The 20,517-nt window shown below is 42.1% G+C and overlaps 3 protein-coding genes across 11 annotated transcripts in view; 2 read left to right on the top strand and 1 right to left on the bottom strand.

Moving 5' to 3' along the window:
• Positions 1–16,975, bottom strand: part of LOC116844384 (centrosomal protein of 135 kDa) — a 23,355-nt gene extending 6,380 nt beyond the window's left edge. For 2 of the 4 annotated variants that reach the window (XM_032815840.1, XM_032815841.1), the window contains exons 1-14: positions 15,800–15,988; positions 15,258–15,558; positions 14,946–15,175; positions 14,595–14,787; positions 14,344–14,510; positions 14,066–14,261; positions 13,913–13,972; positions 13,393–13,526; positions 13,223–13,324; positions 12,893–13,147; positions 12,713–12,808; positions 12,186–12,415; positions 11,903–12,113; positions 11,698–11,813 (exon numbers count right to left, since the gene is read on the bottom strand). In XM_032815840.1, the coding sequence (XP_032671731.1) occupies positions 11,698–11,813; positions 11,903–12,113; positions 12,186–12,415; positions 12,713–12,808; positions 12,893–13,147; positions 13,223–13,324; positions 13,393–13,526; positions 13,913–13,972; positions 14,066–14,261; positions 14,344–14,510; positions 14,595–14,787; positions 14,946–15,175; positions 15,258–15,558; positions 15,800–15,988 (2,480 nt within the window). Of the gene's footprint in view, positions 1–11,697; positions 11,814–11,902; positions 12,114–12,185; positions 12,416–12,712; positions 12,809–12,892; positions 13,148–13,222; positions 13,325–13,392; positions 13,527–13,912; positions 13,973–14,065; positions 14,262–14,343; positions 14,511–14,594; positions 14,788–14,945; positions 15,176–15,257; positions 15,559–15,799 lie in introns of all 4 variants that reach the window. The other 2 variants (XM_032815838.1, XM_032815839.1) reach the window with 2 other exon arrangements.
• On the top strand, positions 3,867–11,851 carry LOC116844387. 3 transcript variants are annotated; one of them, XM_032815847.1, is made up of 6 exons: positions 3,867–4,772; positions 9,430–9,489; positions 9,582–9,756; positions 9,907–10,094; positions 10,206–10,549; positions 10,641–11,851. In XM_032815847.1, exons 3-6 carry the CDS (start codon positions 9,586–9,588, stop codon positions 11,351–11,353), a joined length of 1,416 nt encoding a protein of 471 aa, XP_032671738.1. In that variant the 5' UTR covers positions 3,867–4,772; positions 9,430–9,489; positions 9,582–9,585; the 3' UTR covers positions 11,354–11,851. The 3 variants fall into 3 exon arrangements, with proteins under 3 accessions (XP_032671738.1, XP_032671737.1, XP_032671739.1); XM_032815846.1 differs by lacking the exon at positions 9,430–9,489 and having other exon boundaries at positions 3,868–4,772; XM_032815848.1 differs by lacking the exon at positions 3,867–4,772 and having other exon boundaries at positions 4,825–9,489.
• The window catches only part of LOC116844386 (cGMP-dependent 3',5'-cyclic phosphodiesterase-like), a 9,232-nt gene continuing 5,679 nt past the window's right edge, over positions 16,965–20,517 (top strand). For 2 of the 4 annotated variants that reach the window (XR_004378076.1, XM_032815842.1), the window contains exons 1-11: positions 16,965–17,066; positions 17,321–17,437; positions 17,959–18,233; positions 18,311–18,420; positions 18,487–18,626; positions 18,710–18,896; positions 18,977–19,158; positions 19,296–19,480; positions 19,569–19,833; positions 19,911–20,198; positions 20,287–20,432. Coding sequence is in view for 3 of the 4 variants with exons in the window: in XM_032815842.1 (XP_032671733.1) it covers positions 16,965–17,066; positions 17,321–17,437; positions 17,959–18,233; positions 18,311–18,420; positions 18,487–18,626; positions 18,710–18,896; positions 18,977–19,158; positions 19,296–19,480; positions 19,569–19,833; positions 19,911–20,198; positions 20,287–20,432 (1,997 nt within the window). In the remaining variant the exon portion in view is untranslated. Of the gene's footprint in view, positions 17,067–17,171; positions 17,516–17,958; positions 18,234–18,310; positions 18,421–18,486; positions 18,627–18,709; positions 18,897–18,976; positions 19,159–19,295; positions 19,481–19,568; positions 19,834–19,910; positions 20,199–20,286; positions 20,433–20,517 lie in introns of those variants that run through there. The other 2 variants (XM_032815844.1, XM_032815845.1) reach the window with 2 other exon arrangements.

Genomic DNA, 20,517 nt, shown 5'->3' with positions numbered 1-20,517 from the left:
AAAAAAAAACAAAAAAGAACAAAAAAACAAAAAAAAAACAAAAAAGGATAAAAAAAGCAAAAAAAGTGAGATGCTAAATCCTTTTAACAACCTCCTCGACGGTCCTGGGTTCGGCTGATGTCAAGGGTAATTCACGCAAAAGATAAATCAGCGGGTCAAACTACGATAAAAATGATATATCTGGTAAAAGTAGCAAAAAGTCATGAATTGAGTTACTTTTACCCATAAATGATATAGCTTATCAGAATAACACTGTTTAAATGTGGCATAAAACTTGAGTGTGCGAGGACAAAGATTTTCCAAAAAATGAAAAAAATAGTCATTTTCTTATAGCTCTAGTCGGTCATGGGTGCGAGATAGTATAAAATGGATCTCGGAATCATATTCAGCGACCCCGAAAACATAGGAAAACACATTCTGTTCACGTTTAATGCATTATCAGGCGTCAGTAGAGCATTTATTTATAGGACAAAGATTTGTGATTTTCCGGCAGTTTGGGCCAAGTCCAAAAAAACAAAGATCTTTGTTCTCGGCAGTGAAGGGGTTAAGTAATCAAATATTACAAGATTTTTATTATAAATTTCTACTGTGCACTATAAGATATTCAACTTATGATATCATTGATTAACATAAGAGCCTCTTCTATGGATTTTTAAACATGTTTGGTTTTAAAGAGACTCAATTACTTATGTGCCTGTCTAGTACATAAACATATATACTTGCCAGACTCATTATGTATGTAGAAAATTGATTATACATGAGTCCACAATATATTACGAGGATAATATGTTATGTACTATGTGTAATCAATTCTCTCATACTTTGATCGCGTGTGATTAGACGCGGACGACTCCTCCACCTCGTCACGCCTCGGGGCGGATTATCGCCTCGGGATAATGACGATGGAAATCATGTCATGGATGTTACAGAGGAATGCACTCGCGAGGCGCGACGGTACCGCAGTGCTCGAAGAAATGACTTCTGCGTTTCCACAGGGGCGGCAAGGTTGCGACAAGTCACAAATTTTCTCTTCTACTGCGAAGTTCCGTTTTGTAAGCCGCGCCGCGATGACGAAATATTCTTTATCGCGTCCGTAAACGTCGATACCGGTAGAAGGTATCGTCAGTTTTTCTTCGCGTCCACTTCCCGGACCAGGAAATATCTCCATTGCGACGCAGAAATCATGCTCTACGATGGCGAGACCGTGTGTAGTCTTGAATTCGCTAATTTTCCAGATTAAATCACACATCACTGTATAAAACTAATTAACTGTGAATATTACTATTTGAACGAATAACTCAATTAATTGAGTCCCTCTCGCTTCTTTTCAGGTTCTCAAGCCCGCTCTCTTTCTCCTCGACGTCGGCGCTTAGAAGGAAAGTTCACAGCCTGAGGACAGCGTAAAAGGAAAAGTATCATAGAAAGCATCGCGAGTGCTCTGCTAAACGCTCTCTTAATATATTCAGACATTGCTCGCGGACATTGGAGCGGTCACGACGACTCGATGACGGACGTGGGCTCGCTTTAATCATAAGCCCCATAAAGCGTCTCATTACGATTAAATATTATGAAATCGAAAGTACACGGTCCACTTGTTCACGGCGATTTGCCGCCGAAAAATTCGCGCTCTCCATGGCGATGCGAATCGAATGTGAAAGCTGCGAGATACTTAAGCACATCGACAATCCGACAGCATTTTCTATCTGTCGATTATAATTAAGACGTGTATAACAGCGCAAATTGCATGTCGAGGATTATTCGGCTCGAGACGAAGCCTGTAGTTCATTCGGAAACGTCGCTCTCGCGAGAACGACGAAATCTTCACAAACAGACGACTCAGAGTGCATCGCCCTGAGGAGGGCGAGTCCACGGGAGCGCTCACTCACTCCCTTCGTCGATTGCGTCATGGAGCCGTACCGTTTCACACGTATTTCGAAATTGACGGCAAACAGTACCGTTGTCCGTTGCGGAGAATAGCCGAATACCGGCAGCAGGCGGACCATCGGGTGTCGTATCGATCGCGAGCACATCGACGACGTCTGGAATTTCAAACTTCTCAACTCGGGAGCTTCCCTAAAACGCGACGCGCGAGTACTGACCTGAGAACGAGTGAATTATTTATGAGATCCCGACTTTATGCACGACGCTTATTCTTTGTGAGGCGCGACAAGTCTTTCTCTATAATGATATTCGAGTTAGGAGGAGACCAGATCAAAGTTTGATACCTTCTTTGGTTCCTCTCGTGATGAGAGAAATATAGCCTTTCCGAGGTGAACAGCCCAAAGGTCCACGTGGGTCGCCTTGATTATTCATAGTCGTTTCGTGGATGCGTGTGAAGAGGCAACGGCGCACCCTTTCGTTCACTTTCCGGCGCTACATTACCATTATAGGCAAAGGGTATTGTACATTTCCATGAAACCGAACTCGCGGCACGACTTTCGCGGTTAGGCGAAAGAGAGACGATGATGTGTGAGAAGAGGAGAATTCCTCACGACCTCGACGCACATGATCATACAAGCAAGCCGACGATGAAGATCAGTCGGGGTCGCGGACTTGGTATAAATTTTAATAAAATCTCTCCCCCAGTTTAGGAGCGATCCTTCTCGAGGAGAGAAGCGCAGTGAATATGAAAAAAGTGTCGGCGAGAGCACTCGACCCCAGGAAAAGAGCCAAAGCTAGGAAAAGGGAGAATCCTGCGAAAGAAGGATGAGGATGAATGACAAGCTCTTCCTCGCGATCGATTCGTAGTGGTGAAATGATTGTTCCCGTAGCTGTAATATTTAACGTACCGTAACATCAGCTATAATACGATCGGTCAGAATCGTTCGACGCGCTCTATTAACCATCTCCAATGTTATTCTCTTTCAAGTTAATGTGGACGGAGCTCCTCCTCTCTTCCTTCGTCGTGAGCCCAATTCAGCACGGTCTCGTAACTTCTCAAGGCCACGGTGATTTAAGATATACGTAACTGCGACGTCGCCGCCGCCGGGTAACGTCGATTTCGTGAGACACCTGATGTATGTGGCAATGCTCCGCTTCCCGTCGAGATACTCGACGGATGGGAGCGATGGATTATACGTTTCCCGTTACCAGATTCGACCAGGGTCCCGTATCGGATTATGCAACGGTTCATAAAGAAGCTCGCACGAGCCGGACAGGTCGGAGCGATCGACCGGCGACAACGGTCGTCCGCGGGTAACGAGGACCTTGCATGAAAATGTCGCAATAGCGTTTTTTAAAATCTTTTTTTTTTCCTGAGAAAACTGTGAGGGGGCGTAAGAGCGAGTGTGAAAACTATCGCGACACATCGCGCGGTAGAAGAGATAACAAGCGAATAAATTCAACGAGAGAGGGAAAGAGAGAGAGAACGCTCGGCGAAACCGGTTCCTCCGCGTCCGCCGTAAAATTGGAGAATTTTTTGGCGAGTCTTCCGAGATATTTGTCGGAGCTAAATTATCCGGTTCCAGTCATGTAATTTGTAAACGTTCTCGCGTATGCTTATCGGTTTATCAAACGACGACGACCGTGTCCCGTTCGAAACAGATAGAATCCGATCATCCGCGGATGATGTCATCGAATCGGCGCGTTAAGACGCTTTGAAAATCCCACGCATAGAGCACTTTCCTCCCCGCGTCACCAGCGAGAGAGGCAAAATGCTCCCTCGTCGTCCGGCGAACCGGATACGACGTCTCGCATTCCATGTCGCCTTAAACGCGAAGAGCGTCGTCGCATTGCAGAAGGGGGCGGTGTCTCTTCGTGCTCATACCTGGACCGACTCTCCAACGAGAGAGACTGTCGGAGGCAGTTTCGCAATTCGATGCGATCACCGATGCAGTCCTCGTAGAAGCGCCGACATTCGACACTACCCCCCGCTTGCCCAGCCGCCGCATCGTTGACCTAATAACGAACAGAACGTGAACGTGAACTTTCGATGATGCGAAGCGTTCGAAACGTGAGAGGAAAAGTCCCATGACTGAGGAATGATACCTATGTCCTGGATAGCGAGTGTAATCTGTATCCAGCTCCAGCGCACGTGACAAAGCGCGAGAAGAGCGCATCGGGGATGAGAGGAACTCCATGAGCGCAGAAGAAGAAAATTTCAGCTTGTATAATCGAATGGGAACTAAACGAAAAACTCACTGACGAAAAGCAATATCTTTGTTACTGTGACCGGAAACATTCGTCTGAACATTCGGTTGCGTTAAAGCTCAGTTCAGATAACTCAGTGAATAACTGGCTGAGTAGGAATCTGATATGAGAATCTTTCTGTTCTTACAACAGAATCATTTTTCATCTGGAATCACCAGGTAACAGAAAATTCAATCATACCAACGGAGCTGTTCTTTGCATGCCTGAGATTTTCGTCAGGACGGTTTTCCCTGGACGCGGATTGCGATCCGCGACGCGGAGTGTTAGTCACCAAGGGCTGGACAGAGGAGCAGAAGGAGGGGAAGGAGACTCGTGTCCGTCTCAGTGGTGGATTCGACTCCGAGTCCGACTCGGACGAGTTAGGTAACAGCGTGGAGCCACCAAGGCAAGACGACCGACCGTCGCGGAGTCAGTCAGTCAGTCAGTCAGTCAGTCTCGCCAAGCTAACGGCGGCGATAACACCAACACGAGCACGGCTGAACTCGGGCTTCTGATATGGGATGCGAAGGACCGGCCAGTGGACCGAAAGAAGAGGCAATTATCCGCGAGACGGTGACGTGACGACGTGTGAGTGCAGCGAGCAGAGAAAGAGACGCTGACGAGCGACACACCGCGATGTCGAGGTGAGTTTTCCAGCGTTCCGAACCGAAATCGCTTCCTCGCCGACGGGGTGGGAACGCGGGAATGGGAAATGCGTGCGTAATGTTCGCACGATTGCAGGAACGATCGCTGATTTCTCCGATGGACTCGCGCGCGGCGGCTCGAACAATTTCACATTTAATACGTAGAATCCTTTCACGCATACCTGCGACCATCAGTCGCGACGAAAGGACATGACGATCCTTGAATCCCGCGGAATTCTGCCTTCGCAAAGAACAATTTATTGCGGAAGAGCCGAGTAGAAAGGGATTCCGAGTTCTTCACCGTTTTGAGGAATTAAAATTTAAAATGTGACTATTCTTCTCTTTCTCTCCCTCCCCGCTTCCACCGCCCCGTAAACAGCGAGAGAGAACTCATGTGCGAGTGAAGACTCGAAAGAGAAAATTATATCTCAATAGTTGGCTGAGATTCGCGATCGGAGTTCGATCGAGCGCAGAAAAACCGCGCGCGCGCGTGCGAGGTAGACGTTACCGCGATCACGATGTTTGTATTGCGTGATTCTCCGCAGTAAGCGAGCGACCGATTATGATTTATTAGCGGTCACTTTCTTTCTCCTTACGGTAACGGAAACCGCCCACGCACGCGAGCACGCGCCGCCGAACGAAGCATGCGCGCGGGAGATTACATAAGCGCGCGATCTTAATTACGATCGAATCACAATTCGAAACATCCTAGAATTTCTCGTGGCATAACGACGCGCAGCGCAAGTTGCGGAGCAACCGCGAGCGACCGTCGCGGCACACGACGGCGTGTGCGCGCCGTAAGACGAGTGACTCGGGTAATAACTGGTTATTACAATTTAACGACACGGAAGGCGGAGAAAGTGCATCTGGGGGCCGAAGAAAGTATAAAATCACGGTGAATAAATAATTGCGATAAACGCGTCGCTGAAGTGTCGCCGCCGCGGGAGCGTTTCGATCGCGGTCCCGCGAGACGCCGCTCATTAAATAAATAATACGTAATCTAATCCGTAATGCGCGCGTGTGTGTACGTGCGCTGCAATTCATCGCTGTGTGGCTTTTTTGTGTCATTTAAATAATAGCTCTCCATAAAACTTTGTATCACAGTCGTCCTGTGAAGCCGCAACACATCACTTAGGACTTACGTTGAGAGAAAAAATATTTAAATGAAAATATACTTATTAATAAATATTTCTTTACTTCTTAGATATTTTTTCTCAATGTAGTGACAGTCATTACCCAAAACTCGTCTCAAGTGAGATATTGATTTGAGTTTAGAGTTAGATGTGAATTTAGTCTAAAGTTAGATGTAATTTCAATTGCGAATATCATGATACACGTGACATTACATTTGCAGTTGCGATTTCATTGGGAAACTCAGATCTAATTTGAAATTCAGATCTGGATATCTCATACAAGTTTCAAGTAACTACTATTACTATTAATACGGGTTTCAGAGCTGTATTAATAGTCATTACTTGAAACTTGCCCTATGCGAGATACTCAGATCTGAATGTAGAGTTAGATTTGCGTTTTTTGCTTCAATCATATAATACGTGTGATACCATATTTGTAATCGCGGTTCAGCTGATAAAGTCACGTCTAACTCTATATTCAAATCTGTGTGTCTCACCTGAGGCAACGTTTCAGGTAACGATTATTAATACGGCCCTCAGAGTCGAAACGTCACACGATTGTTATGGAGAATTTTTTTTGTATCGTTATATATATATATATATATATATATATATATATATATATATATCACAGACGCACACACGCGCACATGGAGCGCGACGTAATTTTTATGACAGCTGAATGCGTAATAAAAAAAGGAAAGAGTACAAATTATGCAACAGTCCGCATCGCGCCGATTATCGTGGCGTACCTATAGCGACGAATGTCATCGCCGCAAGGCAGACAGCAGTAAGGACATATCGAGCAACAGGAATTCATGATGGCAGCGCGTGGTGATGATGGTGGCGTCGGCGACGGTGGCTTTCGATTGTGATTGTGATACCGGTGAATTTGTTGCATGCCTCTCTTAGAGGGCCGCATTCCTCTTGCCGAAACTGAATGATCGCGTTGTCGACGATACACTGGGTGTCACATGCACCCAGTGCATCGCGAGCCGCTTGCCTCGCGATTATCCTCGCTATCCCTGGTATCCATGGACACGCTATTTGCATAGAGCAATTGTTTGCGGAGGCGCGTTCGCTTCCCACGCGAATTCAGAATTCAGAACCCGATTGATAGTGCGTGGCTAAATCAAGAGAGAAGAAAAGAGAGAGATAGAACCGTCTTTATATATGAAATCATCACCACGTTGAGTCTCGTCGGATCTGCAAAATAATTCAATCGCTTTGATATCTCATCACAAAGAGTCGAGTTATTAATGAATAATCTATGTATATATCGGGTTGTGTAATAAGTGATTTCGAATTTTTCGGGTAAAATGTAACGATTGTATTTTGACGTCGTTATAATTTGTGAAACAATGCATGTGAAAAAATAGCAGATCATAAGTCAAAACGGCGCACACGGCATTTCACAAGATTATAATAACATAGAAATACAATTGTTCTATTTTATTTGAAAGATCCGAAATTACTGATTACACGAACCAATATTTGTACACGTGTCCTCCTTAATTAAATCAGATGCGCTCTTACATATGACGATATTAATTCGACCTTCTCGTCTCGAGATTATGAAATTTCGCTTTTGTCTCACGCGAGAAATGTCGCGATCAGCCCGACATGTTCGTTGTTGTCGCTGCCGCGCGCGCAGGATCGAAATTCCGAGCGAGCGAGAAAGTTCTGACGTAATTTGCACCCGTCGAGTATAAGCGCTAATTAGACAATTGTGTAATGAATACGCCGTGCTCGCGAGCGCGCATCGATCCTGCGCGGATCCCTCGTCGGTGTAATGCCGGGTGCAACGCGTGGATTCACAATCCAGCTCGTTTGTTCACGCTCAGGCCGTCAAGGCGATTCAACAACGCGCGGTGGTAATTACATAGGAAAAGGAAATTCATCTCTATTTCCTATTTTTTCCTGCACATGTCCACGGAAGGTAAGAGAGGGTAGCACGATTACTTCCAGGATACGAGATCCTTCGTGTTTCACAAGCGTCGCGTGGTTCATGAAATCGCTCGAATTATCTGGAAAGCGGAGTTACATCGGCTATACGTCGCGTTAACTCATACAACCCGGGAAGTCACTATAACGTTGCAGCAATTTTGTGAAATATCACTACAATTATTATTATCATCCACGTTTTCCATACAAATTAGTAAAAAAAAATAAATTTGAAAAAATATATAAAAACTTAAAACATCTTTACTAATAAAAATTTAACTTTAAATCAAAGTTTCAAAAATATAGATACACGATTATATTTGTTATACAAACTCTTTTAATATTTTAATATTATATATTTCAAAATTTATCCAAATAGTAATAGACATTTTGTTTGATGTTTTGACTTTTTTCTTATTATTATGTACAGAGTATGCACACAAACATTTTTTATTTTATCCAAACACACTGTATATTTTTGCATAATTTTATCAAAAATAAATAAATTTATTCGTGATTCTTAATGTGTGTGTGCAAAAAGATTTCTATTAATTAAGAAGCAAAAATTCGGGAAGCCACTATAGTAGTGCGACCGGTATATCATGTTTTTTACTAATCTATTTTTTAACGTATACGAAAAAGTCATACTTCAAAGAAACTGTATAAGAGTCATTCAAAAAAACCGGCCGGACTATAAGGGTTAACAATCGTCTTACTGTTGTATTGAGAGGACACAGCGTCAACCGCTGTTTCGGAATACAATTGAACAAGTTAGACGCCACGATAAAACCCTACGTCTGCTGGTAATTAACAAAACACCGCGGCGAGGGATAAACTCGCTTCGTGGCCGCGGTGGAAAGTCGCGGAAGAAAGCTCGTCCAGCAACAACACTCGAACGTCGACAAGAGCTCACGCGCTTTAATTGCTTCCTTGACTATCGCAAAAAAAAGAAAGATAAAAAGAAGACGCGGGATGCTGTTGCGTTTCCCCCAGAATCAACGACGCGTGTAATGCGTCCCGATTATCGTCGTGTAAAAATGCGATGCACGTTCGACAACGTCGGGAGAATCAAAAGAACACCGGTCGAGTCGGTCTCAACGAATGGTATCCGCGCTACACAACTAATTACAACTTAATTCCGTTACAACGTGATTCCATTTGTTACATATTGCGAATTGCAATCCTCTCGCAAATATTCCGCGTCTATCAACCGCGGCGTGGTCAACCGAACTCGTCGAAACGAAACGAGAAAAAGTAAATACAGAAAGAGAGAAGAGAAAAAAGAGAAAAGACCTTTTGCTTTCCGCACGCGCAACGCATTTTACACGACGACGATGGTTATTCTTATTCCGCGCACATGTCACCATCCCGGTCCCTGGTCCCACCGCCAGGGACAATGCCATTGCCATAGTGAAACAGTGAAAGTATGGTCATTTTGCTGGTTGTCGCTTTTGCTCTTCCCACTCGCTCTCGCACGCACGCATGCACGTACATACGCGCGACACACGTATCGACAGTTTTCGCGCTATCGCGATAGTCTCGTTTTGAATGCTGCGCCTCTCAAAGCTGTTTCTCTCCAGCTGACCGACGACGTGGCGCGCACGGTGAAACTATTACACAGCACGCGCCGAAGATGAAAGGTAACGCTCTCCGTTTTCATCGCGCGGTGACATCAACATCTGTTGAGTAATGAATTAAGTTAAATTGCACGTTTTTCGGTTCTTCTTCGCAGCGCGATGCGGACTCTCCTAGGGAGCATCATCTGTCTCCTGTCAGCGGCTAACGCAAGGACCGCGATAATGCCGCCACCCTGGGCCGATCCGTCGAGCAACCCTTGCGCCGCACAACCACGTGGCTGGCAGCTGCTTTATTGGCCGGCCGACGGGAAGTGCTACAAAATATTCCAGGCAGGTGCCCGATTCTCTCTTTCTCTCTATTTTTCTCCTATCGACAGCCACGTCTCGGTGAGATAGGCACGAGATAGACTTACGGCACAAGATCACACAACTGTATCGAAAGACTCGCACGATTTCTGACAACAACGGTCTTCATTACAGATCGGCGCTCCCTGTCCGGAAACTATGGAGTTGAGTCCCGCGGCTGGAGGAACGATAGCGGAGTGTAGGTGTCCTCCGGGGACCGCGCAGTCACCCCGGGACGCCCTGTGTCATCCGATATTCACGAGAGCATCCTGTGCGAAAGGCCAGTTCTTCGCGCCGGTACCAGACACGCCCGGCAAATTGGGGTAAGAAAAATAAGTCTTCCTTAATGTCATTCGTGACATTAAATCATGAGAAACTCGATGGAGACGTTCGTATATGCCTTTCTTGTATAAACTCGATGAATCCTGTTTCAGGTATCAACGGCGATGGGGAGTCTGCCGCAACCCCGAGCCTTGCGGTGAGCAAAGTGAGATCTATTGGCCCAAAGACGACAAATGCTACCCGAAGCTCAGTAAAGGACCTTGTCCACGCGGAGAACTCCTTGTTAGCGACGAAGACGGCTTAGCGACTTGTTCATGCTCGACGAGCGGCGAACTGGGCAGGTACCATTGGCTGGGAAACGGTGGCGGCTGCCATGAACACTACACGAAGGGCCCGTGCTCGGAGCTAGGAGAGCTGTTTCTCCCGGGTGGAACGTGCGGTTGCCACTCTCAACTACCTCATTATCATGAGCCGAGCGGAATGTGCTACCAGTTGGGTGAGTTATTTTTCGTGGTCTGTTTTAAAAACTAATCTGAGCTTAGACCGTGTATGTGAAATTGCAAATTTAACGTCTTTTTGACTTCCAGGTGGAGTCGGTCCATGTCCGCAAGGACATCACTTTGTGGTCACCACGGACGCCCGATCGACCATGCAAGAGGACGTGGTTCGTGCCAGATGCGTCTGTAAACCTGGTCACGCGTTGTATAAAAACGGACTTTGTTACAGACTGCACACGAAGGGACCCTGCGAGAACGGCTACATGCTAATCAACTCGTCTAGCTGTGTGCCAATACCCTGCAAACGCGGCAGACTATATTTCCCGCAAGAACGAACTTGCTACAAGATCGGCACGCGGGGACCGTGCCCGAACGGGCAGATAGTGCTGTATGACCACAACGTAAGACCGTCTCTCGACGGGATCAGTTATAATGGAGTGTGCGGGTGTACCAACGTCATGAGGAACGCGGGTAGATGCGTGGAGGATCAGAGCGACTGCGAGAGCACGCCCGGCATGGTGATGATCAACCGGACCTGCTATAAACTGTACACACAGGGTCCCTGCACCGCGGGCGAATGGTTAGTCGCACAGAGGACATCGAAAATCCGGCTTTGGCAAGAGGAACAACCACGACCGAAGGCTAAGTGTGAATGCCGGCCTGGTTATAAAAGGATTGTCAGCAGCACGGAGACATTGGAGGAGCTGGAGAGTAATAGTCTGATCTCGCCGAACGGCTGCCAGCCACCCGCGGTGAGCTTGGCGAAGTTTCTTAACGATAACGTCAAGTCAATCGTGATCTGAGCAGCTCAATAATTCGTACTTAGTACGTTGTAATACATTTGTAATTTCATATCTCACACGAAACGCACTTGTCCCATTTTCACACTTTCACGTAACACGCGTATGTGTATGTGATGTGTTCGAATGATAATCGAATTGAAAGAATGCTAGTGAGGAACTTAATTTTGTACATATATGATAATGTAGGGATTACTATTTCAAGTTGTTCATCTTATCACGCTTGAGTGGGAACGTTATTTATTAACTTATTAAGCAACAGCGAAACCTGAAGTCTCTCGAGAGACACGTGCCACTTATTCTCACACGAGTCATCGTATGTTGTGAATGGATGCAGACGTACTTACTCGTTTTTGTGCTGTAAGTCGCGAACCTGCTGCTGCATCCCTTCCATTTGTTGGTCCTTGTGCACCAGTTCTCGCTCCAACGCGGCGATCCTTTCTGTTTTCTCGTCCAAAGCCATCTGTAAGAATCACCGAATATAAGTGTTTTTATGAAAGTGCTGTTTGGAAGAAAGCGTTGAGTTTGTCTCGCTGAGTTAATCTCGCTTACCAATAATCGATCCTTCTCTTGATCCAAGAGTGTCATGCTCGAGCGCAGAGTATTAATTTCCTGTTTCAATTCCTTGATCTGATCGTTCAACTGCGTCTGTTGCTGCTCCATACTCCTGTTGCGGTCCATAGCTTTATTCAGCTCCGACTCCATCTGCGATACTTGACTCTGTGCATCTCCGAGTGCTTGATCCGTTTGATCCTGCAAAGTTCTGCAACGAGGAACATTCAGAGGGCGATATTAGTACACATCTCGACGGCGAAAATAGAATTGAGTGCGTTACCGTAGTTGAAAATATTGCGTTCGCTGCGTCATTAATTCCTGCTTGGTGCGGCGCAATTCCTCCTGTAAATCATCCAACTGATCCTCGAGACCGTTTATCGCTGCTCTCCTCGTTCCCTGAGTAACCAATAGATCTTGTCGTTCTTTCTCTATATGCTTCAAGCGATTCTCCGCCTCGACCAAACTCTCTTTGAGACGAAGCTGCTCGCTCGTGTGCGTCTCCGCCATCATCTACAGTCCGGTACGTCGCCCAATCATGCATTCACGACACACATGTATTCATATCCGACGCGACACGTTATTAATGGTAATTAGTAATATCGATTGTTATTTGTACCAATGGAGCACCGAACAAATGTATTTAACGAAGAAAACAATGTATAGTATATTAAGAGATTATGATATCAAATGTGTTAACTGGAAGTTTATTACAATGTATCAAGACGAGAACAACGGGAATCGAGGTATAAATGAATTGGTATAATGCCCAATTGATTTATTCACAAATTAATAATCTAAACGACTTACCTTTAGCCTCTCCCGCAATGCGTCGCGTTCTTCTATCAATCGCTCGACATCCGCTCTGGCTGTATCCCGCTCTCGCTCCAGACGTTCAAACATCGTCTGTGCAAAATCGAGAAATGAAACATGCATTGAAGCATGTAATGAACATTTCACTTACAAACTGTAATATGTAATCGTAAATACCTTTGTCATACTTATGTCTCCCGTAGCTATCGGCGAGCCGGACGCGCAGGTACAAATACGAATGGGTTTGCATAGACTACATGATCTGCAAGGAACACATGTTTGCCTGTGCTGACCTTTGTATGTTCGTAATCGTGCCTCCAAGTCCTCTTTCTCATGACACAGCTCCTCTTTCTCCCGTTGTGCTTTGCTCAACGCTTGCTCCTTGTCACCTAATTCACGTTTCAATTCACAGATCCGTGTCCACAGTTCAACCTATTTTATTGAGAAAGGAAAAGGTAGAACTATGATTTTTAGTATTTTATGATTTCTTTTAGATTTCATTCTCACGTTATCTCTTTCGGAGACTCTGCGCTGCTCTTCTCGGTAATTGATGTACTCCTTCTTATAGTGATTCCGTTCCGCTTCTAATCGCTGAATCGACTGTTGGAGCTGCAAAGTGAGCGTTACCTTGGCATCGTATATTTCAGTAATCGGTTGACATCCAAATAAAGACTTACAGACGCGATTTGTAAATTCGCTTCGTCGATCCGTCTCTGTATGTCGAGATTGATCACATCTTTCGTAACTTCCACGTCTTTAACCATCGCCTGATGATCCACGCCGTACTTTTCGCTTTTGTGGTTCTTGGACGCTAAAAAGAAAAACAGGTATCTCCAATATATTTCACCAGTAAGAGTTGTACATAATGATTGTCCTTTCAAAATAATTATTTTACAAAAATGCATGTATTTTATTTTCACTGCGTTCGAAAATCGGTTTATTGTTAATACCGATTTTTTTCTTCAAAGTTTTCATTCTTTATTTTGGTCATTCTTTTGCACCTTTTCTCTCGACCGTCCCTTTCATTATTTTGCATGATATTCATTGTATATATACACACACACACACACATGTGTGTGTGTGTGTTCTTCTAATAGTATGTTAGTATATTGCATAGTTTATTAGTATATTGCAATATTGTATATATTGCAATTAGTATATTGTATAGTTTATTAGTATATTGCAACTAAATGATACCTTGTATACAGCTTTCATTTTCTCTAGTCAGTCTTCCTATCTCATCGTTTAAACTTTTTTCTGCAATATTATTTTAAGCTTTTCACTTTCGACAACAGCAACCTAGATTATTAAAAGGAAAAAGAGATCGAAATAAAAAAAATCCTGACGTACCAATAATTGTTAGCTGATTGATCCTGTCGGTCATTTGTTTCTTTTCATCTAACGTGGAGTCTAAGGTACGTTGAATGTTACGTTTCTCAAGCCTGCATGCTTCTAGATCCGCCCTCAACTCCTGCACTTCTCTACGTTCTACAGTTAACTCGCGCTCTAAGACATGCACTTGCGTCATGACATCCTCTAATTTTTCCTATACGCCGTAAGTGCGTGAACAAATTATTCACTTTGTAAGAATATGTGAATATAATTACTACAATTACAATTGTTCATACCTGAAGCCTGCAAACTCTTCTGTTATTCTCTTTTACTGCAGAATTGCAATCCGCCTCTACAGCTAATGCAACGTGATCTATGTCTCTCAATTCTTTCTCTAGCTCTTCATTTCGCGTTGCTAATTTCATCGCCTGAGACATAGCATCATGTTGTTTATTTAGAGCTTCTGCATTATTTAAGAAAGATTGAACGTATGAAATTGATGTTCTGGTGAAAACTTAAATCAAGAATAAATATCTCCATTCCTCACCTTTCAGCTGCTGTTCCAATTCCAATTTAGTTTGCTGAAGAATCCGCATTTCACCAGTTTCCACGATGTTATCCGTAACACCAACTTTCCTCTCCAATTTTTTGCAAACGCAATCCTTGCTAACCGCGGCGTAGGAACGACCACCCTCCAACATTTTTCTCAGCCTAATTATTTCTTTCTCTTTCGTAGTTAACTGTAAAAGATATTTATTTTTTTAACAATCCATTAATAGGCAGTATTCATACTATCAAGGATATCATTACTTTTACTTCAATTAACATGTCAAATATTCCCTCGTGAGAAAGATATCAAATTAATGTATACATAACTAGATATTAATGCTTAGTATACCTGTTTCTCAAGAGTCTCTACTATATCAGTCTGTAGTAATAATTCTCCTTGTAATTTTGTTACTTCGTGATTCAAGCAGCTTATTTTGTGATCTGCCATGCTTATCATGTCTATTACCTTTGGCTCCACATTGCTCAATTTCGGTAGTGCACCACTGCTCTTTGTCTTTGGCATTGGCTCAGATTCTAAGACTGATCTTCGAAGAGGAAAGCTGGGACGCTTCTTAGCAGCTGTAAAAATTTGATTAAGACATTGTGTTACTTCAATATAAAGATTTTAGTGTGAATGTGATAAATTAATAGTGTTAATTACCTAGTCCAACATTAACTATAGTTGGCTTTAAGCATTTCCCTTGTAGTTCTAGTATCTTCTTAGATTTGGCAGCTGACTCACTCTCCAGTTCCTTTATTTTATGTATGTTACGCGAGGATGCCAATTGCAAATCATTGCACTCGTACTCTAACTTATGTATCTGCTTCTTGAGTTCCTTGACTTGTTTTTGATGTGCCTCCTTAGCCTCTATCAGATCTGCATGAAGCTGGTTGCATTCTCTCACTAATCTTGCATTATCACATTTGTAAGGATCAACTGTCAATTGTAGTTGACTGCATGCCTGTGTACAGAATACAGTATCATCATCAAAAGATGAAATATAACATTGGAAATAATTGCAATTACATTATTTGTCAATAAAGTGACACAACAGTGACTGCTTAAAGTTTTCTCACATATGAGACTTGCATGAAGTCAGGCAATGAAACTAACTTCAACTGTTGCCTAGTTCCTCATATTCAGAACAAACTTGGAATAATCTTGGAGATTCATATTGGAGCAATAGTATTGCTACAGCTTACCTCGACATTTTCTTGAGCAATAGCTTTAAAATGCTTGAGACTATCAGTAGTTTGAATAAGATCAGCTAATAGAGTCTCTATCAGAGGCAAAGTATCTAATGATAACGCTTGCTTGTATCCCAAGTTATCTAGATGTTTCCTAACTGTTTTGTATCTAGCAGCAACATTATGTTCTGCCTCCCCACTCATTCTTGCAAGATATATAATTCACAGAGTGGTGTTTATACAATTTGTCCATTAATTATTACACAAGAAATTTAATCACAGCATCATTCACTGGAAGTTGCAAAGTGTTAACCTCCTTATTCCATTGTTGTTGTGCTCACATTTATACGCATTATAAATAGTATATAAATCATATATTGTTATTAGATTGACACGAATACACACACACTGTCATCATAAAAATGACATTAAAAATATGCGACAATGTTGCAAAGAACAAATTGCTCCATATGCAACAATTATTTGAAAACAAGGAAATCTTTTCTTCATCAACTGTTTAGTCGTGTGCAAATTCAACACATACACTCTGCTTCGTTGAAAAAACATTTAGAAGAATTTGTTTATTCACGTTTCGATCAGCAGTAGAATTTGACGTTCGGATGCTCCCAGAGCCGTTTTAAACAGATTCAAAATTATTGCCAACTTGAATACTCGACTAGAGACTTGCTTCCGATGACCAACTTAAATTCGATTCCCCAGATGTAGGAAGGAACGAATCATCGCCGATCGCAGATGTCACATGGTGCATTGCAATGGCCAGCGCCTTCGTCGGCTGCACCGAGGGAAATCCGAACAAACCGAAACTTATTATTTTCAACAAAAAACACAAAAGAACATGTCGCGACGCGGTCAGGCGCGATTCCTGTTTATCAATACAGACGCGCACAGTGCGAGTAATCGACGAACTTCCAACAATCGATCCGCGGAGAAGTCGCGATCGGCGGGTGTTAATTTTATCGCTGATTGTTTTGTTTTCAGCTCGGTATTTAATGTCAATGTTAATTCACGCGGAAGATCATGAAGGTGAGGCAGCCAACGTCGACGGATCATTGTTATTGCGCGCGGGCGACAACGTGCACGCGTGTCTTCCTTTGAAATAATACGCGAGAGAACGGGCGAGTTTTCTTGACAGCGGACACGACTCTTGCGATTTTCCGAAATGTGCACGAACTTGGTCTCCGATCCTGGGAAAATCCTCTCGTTGGTCGAGCAGCTCTGCGATTTGTCGCATACGGAAATGCAACTGCGCTTAAATAGATACGTACGTATATATATGCAATTGCGAATTCTTAACTGAGTTCCATGCGACTCTTTTGAATGATCGGCACAACGCCGAATCGACGCGTCAGTTAGCCAATAGTAACATGATATCGTGAATAATCGCAGTCGTCTGCTAGCCGGTGAAACACCGGTCGATCGTGTTCTCTTTTCCTTTTCTTCGCAACGTTGATTGCTTAGTGTGTCTATTCTTCATGCTTAATTCGTTTCTTATTAATCCAATTTTGTTTGCTGCAGGTGCAGAATGAGACTAATGCAAAAATGGTTTTTCTCATATCAATATTATTGGAGTCAGAGGAGATGGTTATTCATGTGATAGGTGAAGAAGTTTTGGATAGAGAATTGAGATTTCCTGTAAGCTTTGGATCCTATAGAGATGAGCCGGAGACATTTTTTGTCCTTGAATACTTGAGTGATTTTAATTAAAATTATGTGATTAAAGTTAAATTATTAAAGCGTTCAGTAATAATAAAAAAAATGTCAATCTCTATCTTATATCATTTATATATATTTTATATCTTATAGGAAAGTTACTAATTTTTTATAAATTATACTCATTTATTATTATTATAATATAGTTATCCAAAAAATTTAATAAGTACTTTAAACTGCCTACATATAGCCACTTCTCTGATAAGACTATAAATCTAATAATTTTACCGTAACTCTATCAGTGATATCAGTGAGATAACAGACCATCCTTGTGTGAATTTTTACATGAGAGATACTTGACATGATTTTTATATGATGCATTTGCTATCAGAATAATGCAGAACATATGTATCTACTTACAAAGATAATACCTACTACATCATATTTTTTCCATATATACTATATAATTTTTATAAGCATAAAAGACATAAATTTTATTACAGATAAAGAACAATATTTTATATGAGGCTGTGGCAAATAAAACATCATTAATCACAAATGTTGAAAAACTCGATCAAGAGTTGTTAAGATATATCAATAAAATAATTAACTTGACATCAAGTGCCAGTTTTTCTCTCTTGACAATCCCAATACAACATCCTTTTAAGGATTATACAGCCTTGCTTGTATGCCTTGTAGATTGTATGAAATGTACAGATTGTATGGATGAAGATGAATCTAAACATGTCTCTACAGAAATAGTTCAGGAATGCTTTAGGTAACATTAATGCTGTGAGATGCTTGTTCGAATATAATTATTTTCATGTCAGATGCACTTTAAATAAAATTTTGCAGGTTCTGCCTTGGATACTTACTGAGCTCTTTGCGCTACTTTGAAGAAACACGAGTGAAGCAACAATGCCAGAATTTGCTAGCTGTTTCTAGAAAACTTTATACACATTTAGGTATGACTAGTTGCTTAAATATAATGATCAATCAGCTTTTAATTATCTTTTCATATATTCATTTAGGAGATTTACCTGATCTTTTACGTGAAATTATGGCGGAAGTCAGAAGATTAACAAATGCAGAAAGATGTTCTTTATTTCTTTTGGATCCTGACCAACAAGATCTGGTCGCAAAAGTATTTGATGGTCTTTCTACAAAAGAAGTAGGTAACATGTTAATTCAAAGAATTGATTTCACTATGAGTGGCAGCATTTTATAAACAACTACACTCTTAAATGTTTTCAGAATACAAACGAAATGAGAATACCCATCGGGCAAGGTATAGCTGGTCACGTTGCGACCAGCGGCAAATTGCTCAATATTCGCGATGCGTATAATCATTCCCTCTTCTACCGTGGGGTTGACGAATTAACGGGATTTAGAACTAGGAATATTTTATGCTTTCCAATACGAGATGAGAAAGGCATTATTGGTAAATTATTTACAAAAACGTCCTGAATAGTAAGAAAAAATGCGAAAATGTAGAACCCAAGTGAAACGTTGTTGTTTTAGGAGTAGCTCAACTTTGCAATAAGATGAATGGTTTATACTTCGATGTCTCTGACGAAGAGATCGCGATGGCGTTTAGTATTTATTGCGGTATATCGATAATGCATAGCATCATTTATAAGAAAATGCAGGATGCTCAAGGACGAAACAAACTTAGCAATGAGATAATGATGTATCACATGAAGGTAAATGTCCTTTGACTAACATTTCTCAATTAAATATAATAATTATGATGTGTCACGTTAATTGTGTGTACGTGTGTGTAATATGTCTCATAAATGTATATGTAATTGTTACGTGTTAATAAGAATTTTATTTCTAGGTAGAAGAATCTGCCGTGGAAGCCTTATTAAACTGCAGGGACGATCACAGCATTAAGAATTTCAACGAGTTTCATTTCAATCCAAAGAATGTGCCCTACAAACACATACCTTGTTATATCATTAAGATGATCACAGATTTATCTTTCCTTCAACATTGGAGGATTAAAATGTCGACGCTCGCGAGGTATATAGAAAATATCGGAGTGATGTACACGTTCCTGTTGTTTGTTGTAACGTTTAAATTTATCGATTAAAAAAATAACATTTCCCAGGTTTATACTATATGTCAAGAAAGGTTACAGAGACGCACCTTATCACAATTGGATACACGCATTCTCCGTGACGCACTTCGGATATTTACTAATAAAAAATATGCAGCTTATCGAGGAGAACTATATGACACCTCTGCAGGCTCTGGTGTTCCTTGTGTCGTGTCTATGCCACGATATAGACCACAGGGGAACTAATAATACCTTCCAAACCAAGTGGGGAACTATATTGGCGAGCCTTTATAGCTCGGAAGGCTCTGTCATGGAGGTAAGATGGGAATGTCATCTTGCTTAAAATAGCTACAATTTAATCACGATTAATTAGATCGATTTTCCGTTCAACAGAGGCATCATCTCGCGCAAACAATGTGTATCTTAAATACCGAAGGTTGCAATATATTCGAAAATTTCGAGAGCAACGAGTACGGTGAAGTCTTGGACTTACTGAGGAACAATATACTCGCCACCGATTTGGCCTCCCACTTTCGTAGTAGGGAAAGGCAAGAGGAGATGGCTCACGATGGATATAATAAGGATGACCTAAGGCACAAGAAGCTATTGTTTGAATTGCTTATGTCTTGCTGCGATCTTAGCGATCAAACCAAGGATTGGAAAGTCGTAAAGAAGACCGCGGTAAGTTCTATATTTGTTGACGTTCGATTTACGATTTTGCAGCGGCAATGATTATAGATATATAAGTGAGTTCTATTCTTTTATTCAGGAGGAAATATACGACGAATTCTTTACACAAGGTGATCTAGAGAAAAGCATGGGCAGCGCGCCTGTCGAAATGATGGACAGGGAACGTGCGTCTATTCCCGATCTCCAGATACAATTCATTACTAACTTGGCCATACCTATCTTCACGTAAGTATATATATATATATATATATATATATATATATATATATATATATATATATATATATATATATATATATATATATATATA

This window comes from Odontomachus brunneus, unplaced genomic scaffold (assembly GCF_010583005.1).
Source record: "Odontomachus brunneus isolate Ranch 3 - 2012 unplaced genomic scaffold, Obru_v1 Obru_scaffold_041, whole genome shotgun sequence".
NCBI lineage: Eukaryota > Metazoa > Arthropoda > Insecta > Hymenoptera > Formicidae > Odontomachus > Odontomachus brunneus.
The sequence above is the reverse complement of the archived record's forward strand: the minus strand, read 5'-3'. Positions and strand labels throughout refer to the sequence as shown.

Coding starts and splice junctions, on each gene's coding strand:
- LOC116844387 (XM_032815846.1), top strand. Junction 9,757..9,906: donor AGTGCTACAAAATATTCCAG/GCAGGTGCCCGA, acceptor TCTTCATTACAG/ATCGGCGCTCCCTGTCCGGA. Junction 10,095..10,205: donor GACACGCCCGGCAAATTGGG/GTAAGAAAAATA, acceptor ATCCTGTTTCAG/GTATCAACGGCGATGGGGAG.